This window comes from Rhizoctonia solani, chromosome 2 (assembly GCF_016906535.1).
Source record: "Rhizoctonia solani chromosome 2, complete sequence".
Taxonomy (NCBI): domain Eukaryota; kingdom Fungi; phylum Basidiomycota; class Agaricomycetes; order Cantharellales; family Ceratobasidiaceae; genus Rhizoctonia; species Rhizoctonia solani.
The window spans coordinates 1,208,089-1,221,244 of NC_057371.1; the positions used below are offsets into that span (position 1 = coordinate 1,208,089).

The window sequence follows — 13,156 nt, forward strand, 5'->3', positions numbered from 1 at the left end:
AGACCATGAATGACTTGCGAATTCGATCTAAAACGTCGTTGAGTCCCCGATCCGAGTTCAAGTATGCTTTGCGATTTCTTCCCTATTTTGAGAAAACGTATTTGACGGGGATTGTGTATTCAGGACACGCAGTAATACCCAGGATACCTCCCGGTTACTTTCTAATGCGGTTTTAGCATGTGGTGCGTATGCTGCCAACAAATGGCTTTTTGAGCGCGGCGTTGGGTCTGTTTGGCTTGCCGAGCGCGTGTTGCTCTGTGCCGCCCTTGGGGTCGCTCTGAGATTGGTCCTTGGGAAGAAGAATAGTTTGAGAAGAGTCGAGGTTAGTTTTTGGCTGTATTTAGCTCTTGGCTGATCCTAATAGGTTTGGCTACTTGACAGTGGCCCTTGCTCGCCCTCTCATCCTTCTTGAACTTTATTCGTATCCTCTCGTTTTGTGCAGCACTTCCTCGACTAGGAGCTCTCCGGTATGCATTACCCACCATGGGCCGGATAAATCTAACCCCGTCGGAAGATTATTGATATTCACATACTTGACTCCAACGTGGATACAATCCATCGTCACTCTTTCCTCCGTAAGCGCCATATCTATCACCATTTCCCTTGCCTACTCACTCACCCCACAAAAAGACACGCGCAATAATAGCAACCACCATCGCTCTTGCGTTTTCCGCACTCTCAGACGCCGGCTGGGTGATCCATCAACTCCACACACCCGCACCTGCATATGGGTTCCTACTCTTGAACGCCCTCGCTACCTGGGGATACGATCATACTGTCCATGCACTCTCTCCAGGAATTGGGGACCAAGCTGCAGCAGGCGCGAGCTTGGTGGGTGCGTTTATATGTGCCGTACCAGGACATTTCATCGCCGTTGGACTCGTGAGTAACCCTACTTTTCACTGTGCATATTGATTTAATTAAAGCTGAGTGTAATAGGGAGCAGTCCACCCTACACCTACTCTTCCCATTCCCTCATTCCTGGCAATTTTGGTACTCGCAACAGGGTTCTTCCTCGCTCCAGGAACAGGAACAGACGTTACTCGCGCGACTCTTCCGTTGTTTATAGCATTCTTCATTGGTCCTATACTCTTCCGCTCTAACCCGGGGTGGACGGATCTATTGGTTGCTGGTCTATTGTCTTACGGTGCGTCTCTCTTTCATTTTCTACAAGTTCATACTAATTCAACGAACCGACAGGAGCTTCACACACCCATGCTCGTTCCCTCACTGCCAAAACCCAACCAACATCGCGTCTCATCCGGTCCTACCTAAAAACGATCCTCGCGAACCCCGAGTCTCGAAAGATATTTTACTTTTTGGTCCTTAACATGTGCTATATGCTCGTCCAGATGTTGTACGGGATTTGGACGAACAGTTTGGGATTGATTTCAGATGGTATGTGGAACCAGTCCTTGGTTATCTTGCCATTTTTTAACTCCTAGGAACAGCAATTCATATGGCGTTTGATTGTATGGCTATTGCTGTCGGACTGCTTGCGTCAGTCATGGCTACGTGGCCCGCTAACGACAAGTTCACATATGGGTAAATCACTTCGCATAGATCCCTGTCGCCATCAGTCTAACAAAACATCCGCAGATACGGCCGAATCGAAACACTGTCCGGATTCGCAAACGGGATTTTCCTCATTCTAATCTCGATATTCATCATATTCGAAGCTATCCAGCGATTGTAAGCCCGAATAATCTCACTTGCGACTAACCTGCCTAAATGCGGTTTGAGCTAATAATAAAAAAAAAGGCTAGACCCACCCGAAATGAATACGTCTCAACTTTTACTGGTCAGCGGCCTCGGTCTGGGCGTCAACTTGTTTGGAATGTTTGCGATGGGCGGGCACCATCATGGGGTGTGTATTCCTGAAACGTTGATGGTATAATGAAAGGTTTTGACGATTTGATGATGCAGCATAGTCATGGAGGACATTCGCATGGCCATTCGCATGGGGGAGGCCATTCCCATTCTTCGTCGTCCCATTCGCACTCTAGGAGCGGTGGTGATGATCATGGCCATTCTCATGGCCGCGAAGACCATGGACACTCGCATGGACACGAAGATCACGGCCATTCGCACGGGCACGAAGACCGTGGACACTCGCATGGTCATAACGACCACGGGCATTCTCATGGGAGACGGGAGAGCGCGCCCACTGTGGTTGTCAACGGGGTGAATGGGCACGGGCACGCTCATGATGATTGCGATAATCATTCACACGACGGAGAACATGGGCATTCGCATGGTGACCACGGGCACTCGCATAACGGTGACCATGGGCATTCGCACGATCACCACGAGAATTCACAAAACGGCGACCACGGGCATTCACATGATACAGACCACGGGCACTCGCACGACAGCGGCAATGGACATTCACACAATGGAAATGGCACTCATGGCCACTCGCATGACGAACACGGTCATGGACTTGCTCCATTACACGTGCCGCCCCGCAATTCCACATCCTCTCCTGGTCCCTTACTTTCCCCTACCTTGCCCTTCATGCCAGCGAACATGCGTTCGCCCTCGCCTCCCCCTGCTGCTCCCCCTATTCCTACTATAGCAACGCTCATGGCGATCATGATGGTGGAGCCCATAACCACGAGCATGACCACGGACAAAGTCATAATATGCGAGGGGTGTTTTTGCATGTCATGGCGGTAAGTCCGACAGACACTGGTTCTAAATTCAATTATTGATGTGATTGGGGAATTTCTTAGGACACCTTGGGATCAGTTGGAGTAATTATTTCAACACTGCTCATCCAGTGGTATGGATGGACGGGATTCGATCCCATCGCATCACTTTTTATTGCAATCTTGATAGCAGCAAGCGTTGTTCCACTCGTCATCGATTGCGCAAAGGTTCTCAGCCTCGACGTAGGCGAGCGCGAAACGTCTATTCGACAAGCTTTGATTGAAGTATGTGCACACGTTCCATTTTATTGAAAATCTCACACAATCCCTTCAGTTGTCCAATGTCGATGGATTGGCCTCCTATTCTGCTCCACGATTCTGGCCAAAGGATGGCGAATCGCTCGTGGGTTCGATTCACATCCAGCTCGCGCCCTCAGCCTCGTCGTACGATCCGGCAGGTGCCCATCGCGCACAACGCGTGACATATGCAAATGCCGACCGAGTAGTCGATCGGGTAGAGCAACTGCTCCGTGCCCGCATACATGGTCTACACGATCTTACGATACAGGTCGAAGGAAGTCGCGACCAACCTTGGTGTTCGTGTCTGAATGATTTAGGAGCTGGACGGGGCATCTAGTTGGGACGGGCGAGTTGTACAGTATTATCCACTTTTTGGTTGGAGATCAGTCTGGGCGGATGGCGCTTTCGGTTGTATGAACAGGTTTCAATACAAAGGACATTATTACGCGACTAAGGAACCCCAGTGATATAGAATACATAAAACAAAAGAAATCTAACAGCAGTGACGGCTAAGGATACAACAGACAATGATATGAGAAGAGCTAGCCCGAGGCAGAATTCCTGTGTGTGGGCCTCAAGAAGCCCCATCTCCCCAATCTCATCTCGATTGCCGCCTAATCTACTCTTCACCGTCTGATAACCATCCCGTCTTGTCCGACTTTACGTACGGCGTAGGAACTCGCTCCTTGCATTTCCCTTTCCCTCCAGAATTGGTGGCGTTTTTCCCGCCGTGCGCATGCGGCTCCACACCTTCAGCCAACTGGATTCGGGCGATTGCGCTGCTCGGGAGTCTTTCCAACTTCATATTGGGACGTCGTCGGGTGCTGCCGTCACCAGCACCAGCGTGAATTCCCGGCGCATGCCGCCCAGAAGTTGGAGAAATGATTTGGACTTCAGGCTCGGATTTGGTAGTAAATTCTTTGCTTGGCGCCTTGAGACAACCGCGAGCCGGAGTACTAGGTGGGCTCGGCTGAGTAGTGGGTTGAGCGGTTGCTACCTCGATAGATGGACCGAAATTGGGCATGACGGGTGGTGGGAACTGCTCCGATGGCGTGGATGGCGCACTCTGAGAATGATTCGAGCGTCCAAATGGTGGTGGTTGATGATGATAAGGGTATGTCAATGCGCTATTAGATCCCGAGGGAAGAGATGCAAAGGATGAGGCACGAGCGATGGTATGCATGTCTGAAATTAAAAGCCCAATATAAGGGTTGGTGCGGGTCGAGTGTGCAGTGCGGGGGCAGTCAGCGGCGAGTTGACGAGAGTGGAGTACCCTGCCCCAGTTTATATAGGATAAAACTTTTAGATCTTGTCGTGCCGAAAGAGCTTTGGACCGGTAGCCGCCATGCCGCATCACTTTGGTCATCGCCTTCCGCATATGATTTTGAAACGTCATTTGTACTTCATCAAGTAATCGGGTGTGGCCCCCTTCTTCTTAGACGTGTTTAGAAGGTGCATACACGTTGTGCGCCTATTCTCATATTCAATGTTTTACATTCTTTAAGATCGACACAATTTCAAGATCAGGCTTTGGGGTCGAACACCCTCTTACTTGGAAGACCCCTTCAGCAAACCCTCCAAGAGACAGCGAATCCCCCATGCTCCGGGGTCGCAGGTCCCCTTGACAGCCTCTGCGTTGACGTACGCCGCACGGCCCGCGCGTGCAGGCAAATTTTTAGTTTCCTCCGCCGCGCGTTGAGCTGCCTCGAACGCTTGTTCTAGATGCGCATCTGGATCCTTCAACGATTCTACAAAGGCCGCCAATGGATCCACCAATGTTCTGCTAGGTGGGCGTGCACGAGTATAGGTGTATAGACGTTCCAGAGCGAACGCGGCCGCATCTGCATACTGACCGCGTGTCGGTTCTCCAGAGTCTCCAGATGAGGCACCCTGAAGTCCTTGCGCCAAGGCTGAGATATATATGCTGTATATTATTGACTATATGCTAGTACTGCAACTTTACTTGACGTAACTTACCTGTACAAGGCTCCAGAGGTGCCACCCATTGCGTCTCCAACTATTTGGCCTATTTGACTAATAGAACCCCTCGCGCCATAGAAGGCAAACTCAGGTTTATTCAGAGCGTCGAGCACAGCTACGAAATACTTTACGGCAATCAAGTTCTCTTATATGTTTGGGGCCTACCTTCGGCTCCTGCCTTGAGTGTGGTACCGCAATCGCCATCACCTACGATCTAAAGCCAATGTTAGAAGGTATTACAGTTTGGATAACCTTCATCTATACCTGGTCCATCTGGGTGATTTCTGGCTCGGCCCGGATCAGTGCATGGCATGCCCGCCTCACCGAATCTGAAAATTGATTCGAAGCGGGAGTACTTCCTTTTTGCGTACTTGCCTCGGCCTGAGGGCTAGCTACAGAGGAACGGGTTATTGGTGATGCCCCACTCGTCCAAGTCCAAGCAGGAGTTTTTGCCGGAGCATCGAGTAGCCTCAATAGCTTGTCCTTGGATACTTTTGTTTCGTCCGATTGCGGCAGCAGAAGTAATGTGACAGAAAACCCAGGCATATTCAGTGATGTCTTTCGATTTTCATTTCAGCTCCAAGCCCCTAAAACCATCAGTGGTCACTTACCATATAGGTCCCCACTAGCATCCTTTCAATATTTATACCAGATTCGGTTATCTTCTCTGAGATTGTCTTAGCGGCACTGCTCAACTCTAGAGCACTTAAACCTCCAAGATTATTGACAAGCAATACGCAGTCACCAGCAACTCCTCTCTCTGGCCAGGGCAAAAACGATCGATCTGGGTCAGATTCAGGTGTCGCGAACAGATAACCGAGAAGCTTGTCCACAGTTCTGGTAGAGCAGGAATAGGGCGAACTCTGGTATGGCCCGACTCGTTGTGAATGCCTAAAATATCTGAATGATCAACACAATACACTACGCGAACCATGCTCACCCATCCCAACCTCGATCTCATCGGCTTCCAGATGGGTACCTCCTGGATCAGCTCCAGGAACCTGGGCTTGAGATCAGTATGTGTTCATTCCAATAGACATTAGACCCACATGGCAGTGCTCAAGGCCAACCGCAATCGTTCCCAGTCGATCTGCAACAAATTGGGCTACTTCGTGGACTTCTTCTAGACTGGCACCCTGCTGAGCCAATGCGCCCGCAATCTTATATACTAAAACGGTGCCCGCAAGTCCTCTTTCGAGTATTGTGACATCTTGGCGTGAGCTGTATCTCGATGACGTACCGATCACTTACCTTCTTCCAACAATTTCCCCTTGCTTCTTTCCAACACTTACGTCATCGCCAACCACGACGAATTTTAGAGAGTTGACTTTGGACGGGTTAGCCGCGCAGTATTGCTCACGAGCCAGTCCGAAATTCAATATATCGCCGGTGTATGACCTAAATCCAAAACCTGAGCAAGGTTGAAGGACCTATCTACATACCCAAATACCCACTTGACGACCATAAGTATTCTGCACAGGAGTGAACACTTTTTATTTTAAGGCACGTTCGGGGTAGCTTTACTCTTACCCTTTTTCATTTTCGACTAATTGTAGTGCTCGCTTGACCTGGTTCGCGTTAGGAGAGGCAAAAACATCTCCGCAAACTGCGGCTGGATGTATGCGTCGGTCCTGACTTTCATAGTCTGTTCAACCATTCAGAGAATATGTACGTACCATTGAGTATTCCCTCCCCTAATTTACTAATCAGTGCTCCTTTTATATATGGATGTCGGTCTAACACTAGCACGTACCGACGAACCCTGAGTGTGCTGGCTCATGCCCTGCTCCACCCCCACTTATTATAGCAACTCGAGAACGATCAGGCTCCGCCAGATATAACACTAGGATTTATGATGCCTATTAATTTATTTCTAAACCTTCTGCTGGAGATGATGCCGGATCGCACCTTTGTGTTGTTTATCAACAGCTGCACGGGGTTCAAAGCGGAGACGCCCACGAGCGCGTCAGTAACCAGTGAACTGGACGAGGATACTATATGTTTGTCTGATATTATGCAGTCAGACATCGAAAAAATGTGTATCTTATTAACTTACGAAGTGTAGTCATTAGTTGGTATTGTGGCCAAGTCAATGAATAGGGTGACCGGCGCTGGCCGATATTTACGTCATATCTAGGAAAGTCGTAGTACTGTGCAGTATCAAAAGCCTAAACGCGCATATATACTCTTTTAAATATATATAATCCTGTTTTTTTACGGATGTGAATACAATAGGTCTGTTCGATCTTAACCTAATACCATCGGGCTGGAGGATTACTGAAGCTCTTTCATCTGGGTCCACAATTGTGTACTAATTAGACATCTATCTCTCCCCACTTGAATTAACCCAAGCTTACCCTGTTAAGCACCTTCAAGCTATCTGGGCGGAGATTTGGGTCCACGTTCCAGCAATCAAGTAGTAGTGCCCATCTTTCGTCACCCCATCGTCGGTGTGAAGCAAACGCTTCTGGGCGCTTGGGAAGCCGCTTCTCGCTGAGTGGGCCCAGCACTGAAATATTCCCTTTGTACTCTGCGTATGGGTACTCTCCAGTCATAACCTCCTGGAGATCAGTGTTAGTTGAGCGCTTCGAGCACCCTAACCTCTACGTATTTACCAGGAGAGTCTACGTGGAATATTAGGTCAGAGCTTTTGGGCAATGGTTTGTACAAACTTGCCATTCCAAGAGAGTGTACGTCCGTCGTTGCACTTATGTCAGCCGGAGGATCCGAGAACAACTCCCAAGCCTATGCGTAGGGCGATATCAGCCATGTGCGGTTAACTACCATTGAAGAGCATACCATCCAACGGGATGTTCCCCCTCCTACTCTGGATGTAGCAGTATACCGAAGAGAGCATTCCTCCAAGATCGAGTTACCAAAATCACTGATTTTGACAACACCTTGATCGGATACGAGAATGTTCTCCTTTATATATTAATTATTGAAATTGAGCATGTTTCGAAAGATAGTATGGTAAATACGCACCGCTTTCAAGTCACCATGGACCTTGAAAGAATTTGAGATAGATGTTAGTCCCAAGCTCAGCGTTATCCGACTCGTGTAACTAACCATTTTAATACTGTGAATGTGTGCCAATCCCTCGGCAATTGTATACACTGCGAAATTCGAATTTGAAAAGCTCTAATAAAGTAGATAAATGCGTACCAAACTCCACCGGTCCACTTCGGGTTGAGATCTAATATATTTACGAAGGTTGCCGTTCTTCATCCAGGGCGAGACTATAGCGATTTGCCCATTGAATAGCGCGACACCAGTAAGTTCAAGCACATTAGGATGGCTAGCTCTGAACAAATGATAGAGCTCGCGACTAATTCGCTAAATAAGGCCCAAGACTTGCTTCAGCATCTACGTCCAATCGCCAGAGAAATGAAACCACAACTAACAACTGACCTTGGTGCTTTTTGGTGTTGATTCCGAATTTTCGTAAATTCGCAAACATTTTATGCTGACTATTGAGCCGTCTTTTTTCGACCACTTGTAGACATCGCCATACCCCCGCCGGTATAAGGTCTTGGTATTGCGGTCATTGGGGATAAATCAGAAGTCACATCTGGGCAACGACGCTCTACCATGCACTGAAGAATTTCCTTTACTCCCTGGTGTCCGTGTAGTAGCATCTAAGAAATGGCCATATATTTAGTTAGAAACCCTGCTCACAGTATTAGAGGTGACTATTGTCGAATTTTCAGATGCAATGGGCAGCGATTGGGGACGAGAACTGAACGCCCAATCCACTGTGCGACGGACGCCAGTGAGTATTGTAGGAAGTGGATTGGGTACCAGTATCGTAAGATGGTTGCTTGTTGCCCCTGGGCTTGGAGAATTTGTATCAAGAGTTGGGTCCGGATGCTGGCTTCAGTACCCAGATTGATATTTCTATCAGCGACATCCCAGTGAGGATGTTACAACCCACTCACTTGTTGATAATACACTGTACCACCGGTAAATATGGTTGGCGGATTTGAACGCGCCTACCAATACCAGGTTTGTCGGCTCGAGCCATAGATACAAGAGTTCAAGAGCGAAGTGAAACTAGAGAGGAATGAATTGGCTTGAGCCTATTGCTGCCCCAATGCAAGGGCTTTATATGCTTCTTACCTGCCTATTGTTCCGATAGAGCATACCCCTCATCGCGACAGAAACACGTTTATTTCTGGATGATTCTTTGAATCAAGGCACAGAAGTCGAAGAACTAGTGTTACAGCCAAGTACGGCCGGGGTGGCTACATCCCAATGTGGAAATCAAACAACTTCTCCGAGCGCGGGGCTCCCGATAGCCACGTGTGAGTGAAAAGGCTCAATCACAGGCGCGGAGGATCACACACAGAAGTCTACTAGAAAAAGGCTGCGGTTTTACGCTGAATGTCGAATAGTAAATGCAATCTGGGCTGGTTATAACATTTTCACTCGCACCAGGTCCAAAAAAGTAGAAACGAATCATATGAACCATATAAAGCTACCATGGCGCCTAAGAACTAGTAGAAAGAGACGGCTTGATAGGGAAGCATACGGCTTATTGTTCTGCATGATGTGTTGAGTGGTCATCGGTCGATCGAGTAATGCAGGAAACCCGAAGGGCGACATCTAGATCTGGCTGAAATGCCTTGAATCTCCGCACATTGCAAGGGCCTGAGATTATTTACTCTGGAGCCTGTGATCGCCGTCTGAAGTTGTGCGAGAGTGAAGTCAAAGCTAGCGGAACAAAAGCTAGTATAGAGCCGTCTTTGCGTCTCGTTCAAAAGACTCGCCTCCAGCAGTAGTCGTCATTGTCATCATCGTACGGATAGGACACATGACGTGCGACAAATAAGCTCATACATAGGTTGTCAATGAAGCCAGGCACTCTTTGTGAGCTACCCCGCCCCTGACGCAAGGCCTTAAGGGTACTATCGCAGCTAGCGGATCCTGATCCAGAGCACACATCGCGACTTTTAGCTCCCGCATCCCGCACTTTCAGGAACCTCCCCGCATCACGGCTTGGCTCGAGTCACGTCCATGGATAACAAGGCCAAGAGCGCGGCCAAGAGTCAGCTGAAACTGCCCAAAAGCACACTTTTCCATCGTAACTTGGGGATGAATTCAACTGGCCTCAAAAGGAAATTCGGCTACCGGTGCCGTGATTGCCTTTTGCTATTTATTGGCAACATTTATGTCTTTGCATTAGGCCGTGTTGCGATTACCCGGTGGGGGGAGGGTTTCGAGTCGGCAATTTGGAAGATTTTTTGGTAAAAATAACGCAACCAAGCAACGAATGTGAACGTCCCAACCACGGGTCTTCGAATGACATGTTGGTTGTTGTTCTTGGCTTTAGTAAGCCCCAATGTACATACATTAGATGTAAATGATAGCATGGCGAGTAGAAAGCGATAAATTCAATAATATTCTTCTCTACGCCGAACATAATCACTCCGTTTCTTCGATTGGTTATGTTCTTCCAGCTCGGCGCGGTTACGTCAGCTCGGCGCGGTTACGTCGGACTTCTTGGACTAGGAGGATAAATTTGACCCAACCCACGACTAAACCGCCAAGAAAGATCCCTGTAAGAATTGCCGTGCCGCAGAAGACGTACAACGGATAAAGTGCACGGACAGCGGCTAAAACCGCGCGGAACGGCAGTGCGATCAGAGAGAATAGCTTATCGAGCACGATGACTATGGGCGCCGCAGCTAAAGCAATAGAAGATGCCAATGCACCTAGAGGTCTGAGTGGGATGGCGATTAATGCCCGTGGAATGGCCAGTAAATAGGGGCAATGGCGCGGAGTGCATTGCGATTGGCCGAAGGGTTAGTAGATACGGGGGTGGCAGTTTGTACCAGAGGTGGATGAACTTCTTTGCCAGAGAATGATAAATAGGCTGGGAATAAAGCCGCCGCGGTAGCCAGCGCGCCTACCAGAATTACAGTCTCGCGTGATGACATGTCCCCAAGTATTTAGGGCTGATTAAAGCCGGTAATCAATCACGTGAAGCCACTGGACTGAGTTGACGTATTGGCCACGGCATGCCTGCAATCCCTAAGGGCAACTTGTTGAGTGAGGCGCCCAGAACCCTGGAATATCTAATAGAAGAGGTTGCCCTTGGGGTGCGAGCAACACTCACCCTTGATGATCCCATGGACTTCTCCTGCCTTGGCTTTCTCCTGCCAAGGCCTGTGCCCAGCCTGAGAGTGAAAAATATATAATAGAGCTTGATGTTGCCTGGGTGGTGCCTTCATCCTCTTCAACACTCTCCGGTCACTTGATTCGGTGCACACTTTCGTTTTTAAACCCTTCGTAATATGCGTTCTTCTGCAGTTGCGCTTGCATTTGCTGGTGCTGTCGCCGCCCACGTAACAGGCGCTGAGCACAGCGACCATATCAAGTTTTGCGGTCTTTGCACTCGTTTCCAATTCGTCTTCCTCCGACTCCAGTCAAGCGTCAGCATTCCCCCGCGAGAGCATTGGCCCCGCTCCCCCTCGGAGGCTCCGGTTCCCCTGCGTGCTACCCCTACCCCGGGAACAAAGTCTCCCATCAATGGCGCCCCCGACTTGCCAGCTGGTACGCATAAAGTGTCTCGGTTTTTTTTTTGCGCTCATTACTCATACTTTACATATTTTTTCAGCCACAATCAACTTGGCTAACTACCCCACATTCATGTCAGCCCCTGATGTCAACTCGCCAGAGGTCAAACAATGGGTCGCCGAAGTCGCTGCTTCGGGTGTGCAAATCCCCAATATTCCGAGGAACGTTGCTGCCCCTGCCGGCTCCGGTCAATCTCTCTGCCAAATAAACCCCGAAGCTGCTCTCAAGGCGAATGCCCAGGGTAACTGCTGGTGGTCTTGCGGCAGCTGCACCCGCGACACTGATATTGACACATGCCCTGACAAGATGACTTGGGGTCTTACCTTTGATGACGGCCCATCCCCATATACCCCCAAGGTTCTCAACTATCTCGAAGAAAAAAAGATTGCGGCTACTTTCTACGTCATTGGCTCTAATGTCATTGACAAGCCTGCCATCCTCCAGGCGACATATCTCGCCGGTCACGAAATCGCCCTCCACACCTGGTCTCACCGCGCTCTTACCACTCTTACCAACGAGGAAATCATTGCCGAGCTTGGGTGGAACAAGAAGGCGATCAAGGATGTCATTGGTGTAACTCCCAAGGGCATGCGTCCTCCTTATGGTGACATCGACGACCGTGTCCGCGCCATCTGTAAGGCCATGAACCTCACTCCTGTCATGTGGACCACCGAGGGCGAGCTCCAGTATGACTCCAACGACTGGCGTGTCAACGATGGTAGCCAGACTGGCCCTCAACTTTTGGCAACCTTCAACTCGCTCCTCGATCGCGCTAGCCAGCTCAACACTGGTTTTGTCAGCTTGCAGCACGATTTGTACGCGCAGACCGTCACATGGCCGTTGGATACTTCCTTCCTGCTGGAACCAGCCATAACCCTCCGTTTGCGGTGAGTTCTTTGTTCCCCGTGTTGGATGATCCTTTATTGATATGGTTTCCAGCTCCAATCTGTTAACGAGTGCCACAAGAAGCCTCTCTCCGAGGCGTACATTGAGACTTCGACCGGTAGCACCACCCCATCGGGCGGCAACTCGACTTCCACCAGCACTGGAGCAGCTTCCACACCGGCACTTCGCGAGGCGCCAACAATACCGGCGCTTCGACCAACACCAGCGGAGCTCTCCCACGAAACATGGTCAGCTTTGTCGGTGCCGGTGTGATCAGTGTACTTGTTGGCGGCGCTCTCGCTTTTGCTCTAGACGAACTTGTCGATCTTGTGTGTCTGTGTGAAATGTGTCAGTGGCTGGCCATTTATGTGTTGTGTGTTGATGTATTCCTGGTGTCAAGTTGTCAATCTTGTTCTTGCATATTTACGCCTCTGTTTCATTTTTTTTTTTTTTATCTCCTTGCTTGGGAACAACTTTCTGTTTTTGTCGAACGCTAGGATATGGACGCTAGTTCGAGTGTCACCATAGTATATAATATCACACGATTTTCAAGACCACTTTTGTGTGACCAGGAAAGCTCGTTGGAAATTCTTGTGTGCCGTGTGTTACTATGCCAAGACTGATTTAATGATCTCGGGTGGGGTCAAGGTGGGGTAGCTTCTCATACTGGGCATCAGTGCCGCAAGCCTGAGATCATGCACGTGTGTGCCTAGCAACCGTTTCAAAAACGACAAGAATAATATTACGACTAGTCAAAGCAC

The 13,156-nt window shown here is 49.2% G+C and overlaps 4 protein-coding genes across 4 annotated transcripts; 2 read left to right on the forward strand and 2 right to left on the reverse strand.

Annotated features, from left to right (window-relative positions):
- Positions 1 to 63: 63 nt before the first annotated feature.
- Positions 64 to 3,288, forward strand: RhiXN_04985 (cation efflux family protein; the record flags this gene model as incomplete). Its single annotated transcript, XM_043324801.1, has 13 exons — positions 64 to 97; positions 177 to 322; positions 382 to 467; positions 515 to 575; positions 631 to 882; positions 940 to 1,147; positions 1,201 to 1,398; positions 1,452 to 1,545; positions 1,600 to 1,692; positions 1,762 to 1,867; positions 1,927 to 2,601; positions 2,736 to 2,936; positions 2,986 to 3,288. 13 exons carry the CDS (start codon positions 64 to 66, stop codon positions 3,286 to 3,288), a joined length of 2,457 nt encoding a protein of 818 aa, XP_043177220.1.
- Positions 3,289 to 3,570: 282 nt separating this feature from the next.
- RhiXN_04986 (dihydroxyacetone kinase) lies at positions 3,571 to 4,317 on the reverse strand (the record flags this gene model as incomplete). The annotated part of the gene is made up of 1 exon (XM_043324802.1): positions 3,571 to 4,317. The coding sequence occupies one exon, from the start codon at positions 4,315 to 4,317 to the stop codon at positions 3,571 to 3,573; it is 747 nt and encodes a 248-aa protein (XP_043177221.1).
- Positions 4,318 to 4,499: 182 nt separating this feature from the next.
- RhiXN_04987 (dihydroxyacetone kinase) lies at positions 4,500 to 8,003 on the reverse strand (the record flags this gene model as incomplete). The annotated part of the gene is made up of 21 exons (XM_043324803.1): positions 4,500 to 4,875; positions 4,929 to 5,046; positions 5,097 to 5,145; positions 5,196 to 5,489; positions 5,543 to 5,715; positions 5,742 to 5,822; positions 5,872 to 5,932; positions 5,981 to 6,122; positions 6,183 to 6,329; positions 6,386 to 6,403; positions 6,462 to 6,576; positions 6,608 to 6,625; positions 6,685 to 6,757; positions 6,840 to 6,937; positions 6,988 to 7,099; positions 7,150 to 7,242; positions 7,289 to 7,492; positions 7,533 to 7,676; positions 7,731 to 7,856; positions 7,917 to 7,937; positions 8,001 to 8,003. The coding sequence occupies 21 exons, from the start codon at positions 8,001 to 8,003 to the stop codon at positions 4,500 to 4,502; spliced, it is 2,466 nt and encodes an 821-aa protein (XP_043177222.1).
- A 3,224-nt stretch (positions 8,004 to 11,227) lies between these two features.
- Positions 11,228 to 12,668, forward strand: RhiXN_04988 (chitin deacetylase; the record flags this gene model as incomplete). The annotated part of the gene is made up of 4 exons (XM_043324804.1): positions 11,228 to 11,486; positions 11,551 to 12,325; positions 12,379 to 12,397; positions 12,450 to 12,668. The coding sequence occupies 4 exons, from the start codon at positions 11,228 to 11,230 to the stop codon at positions 12,666 to 12,668; spliced, it is 1,272 nt and encodes a 423-aa protein (XP_043177223.1).
- Between the last annotated feature and the right edge of the window lie 488 nt (positions 12,669 to 13,156).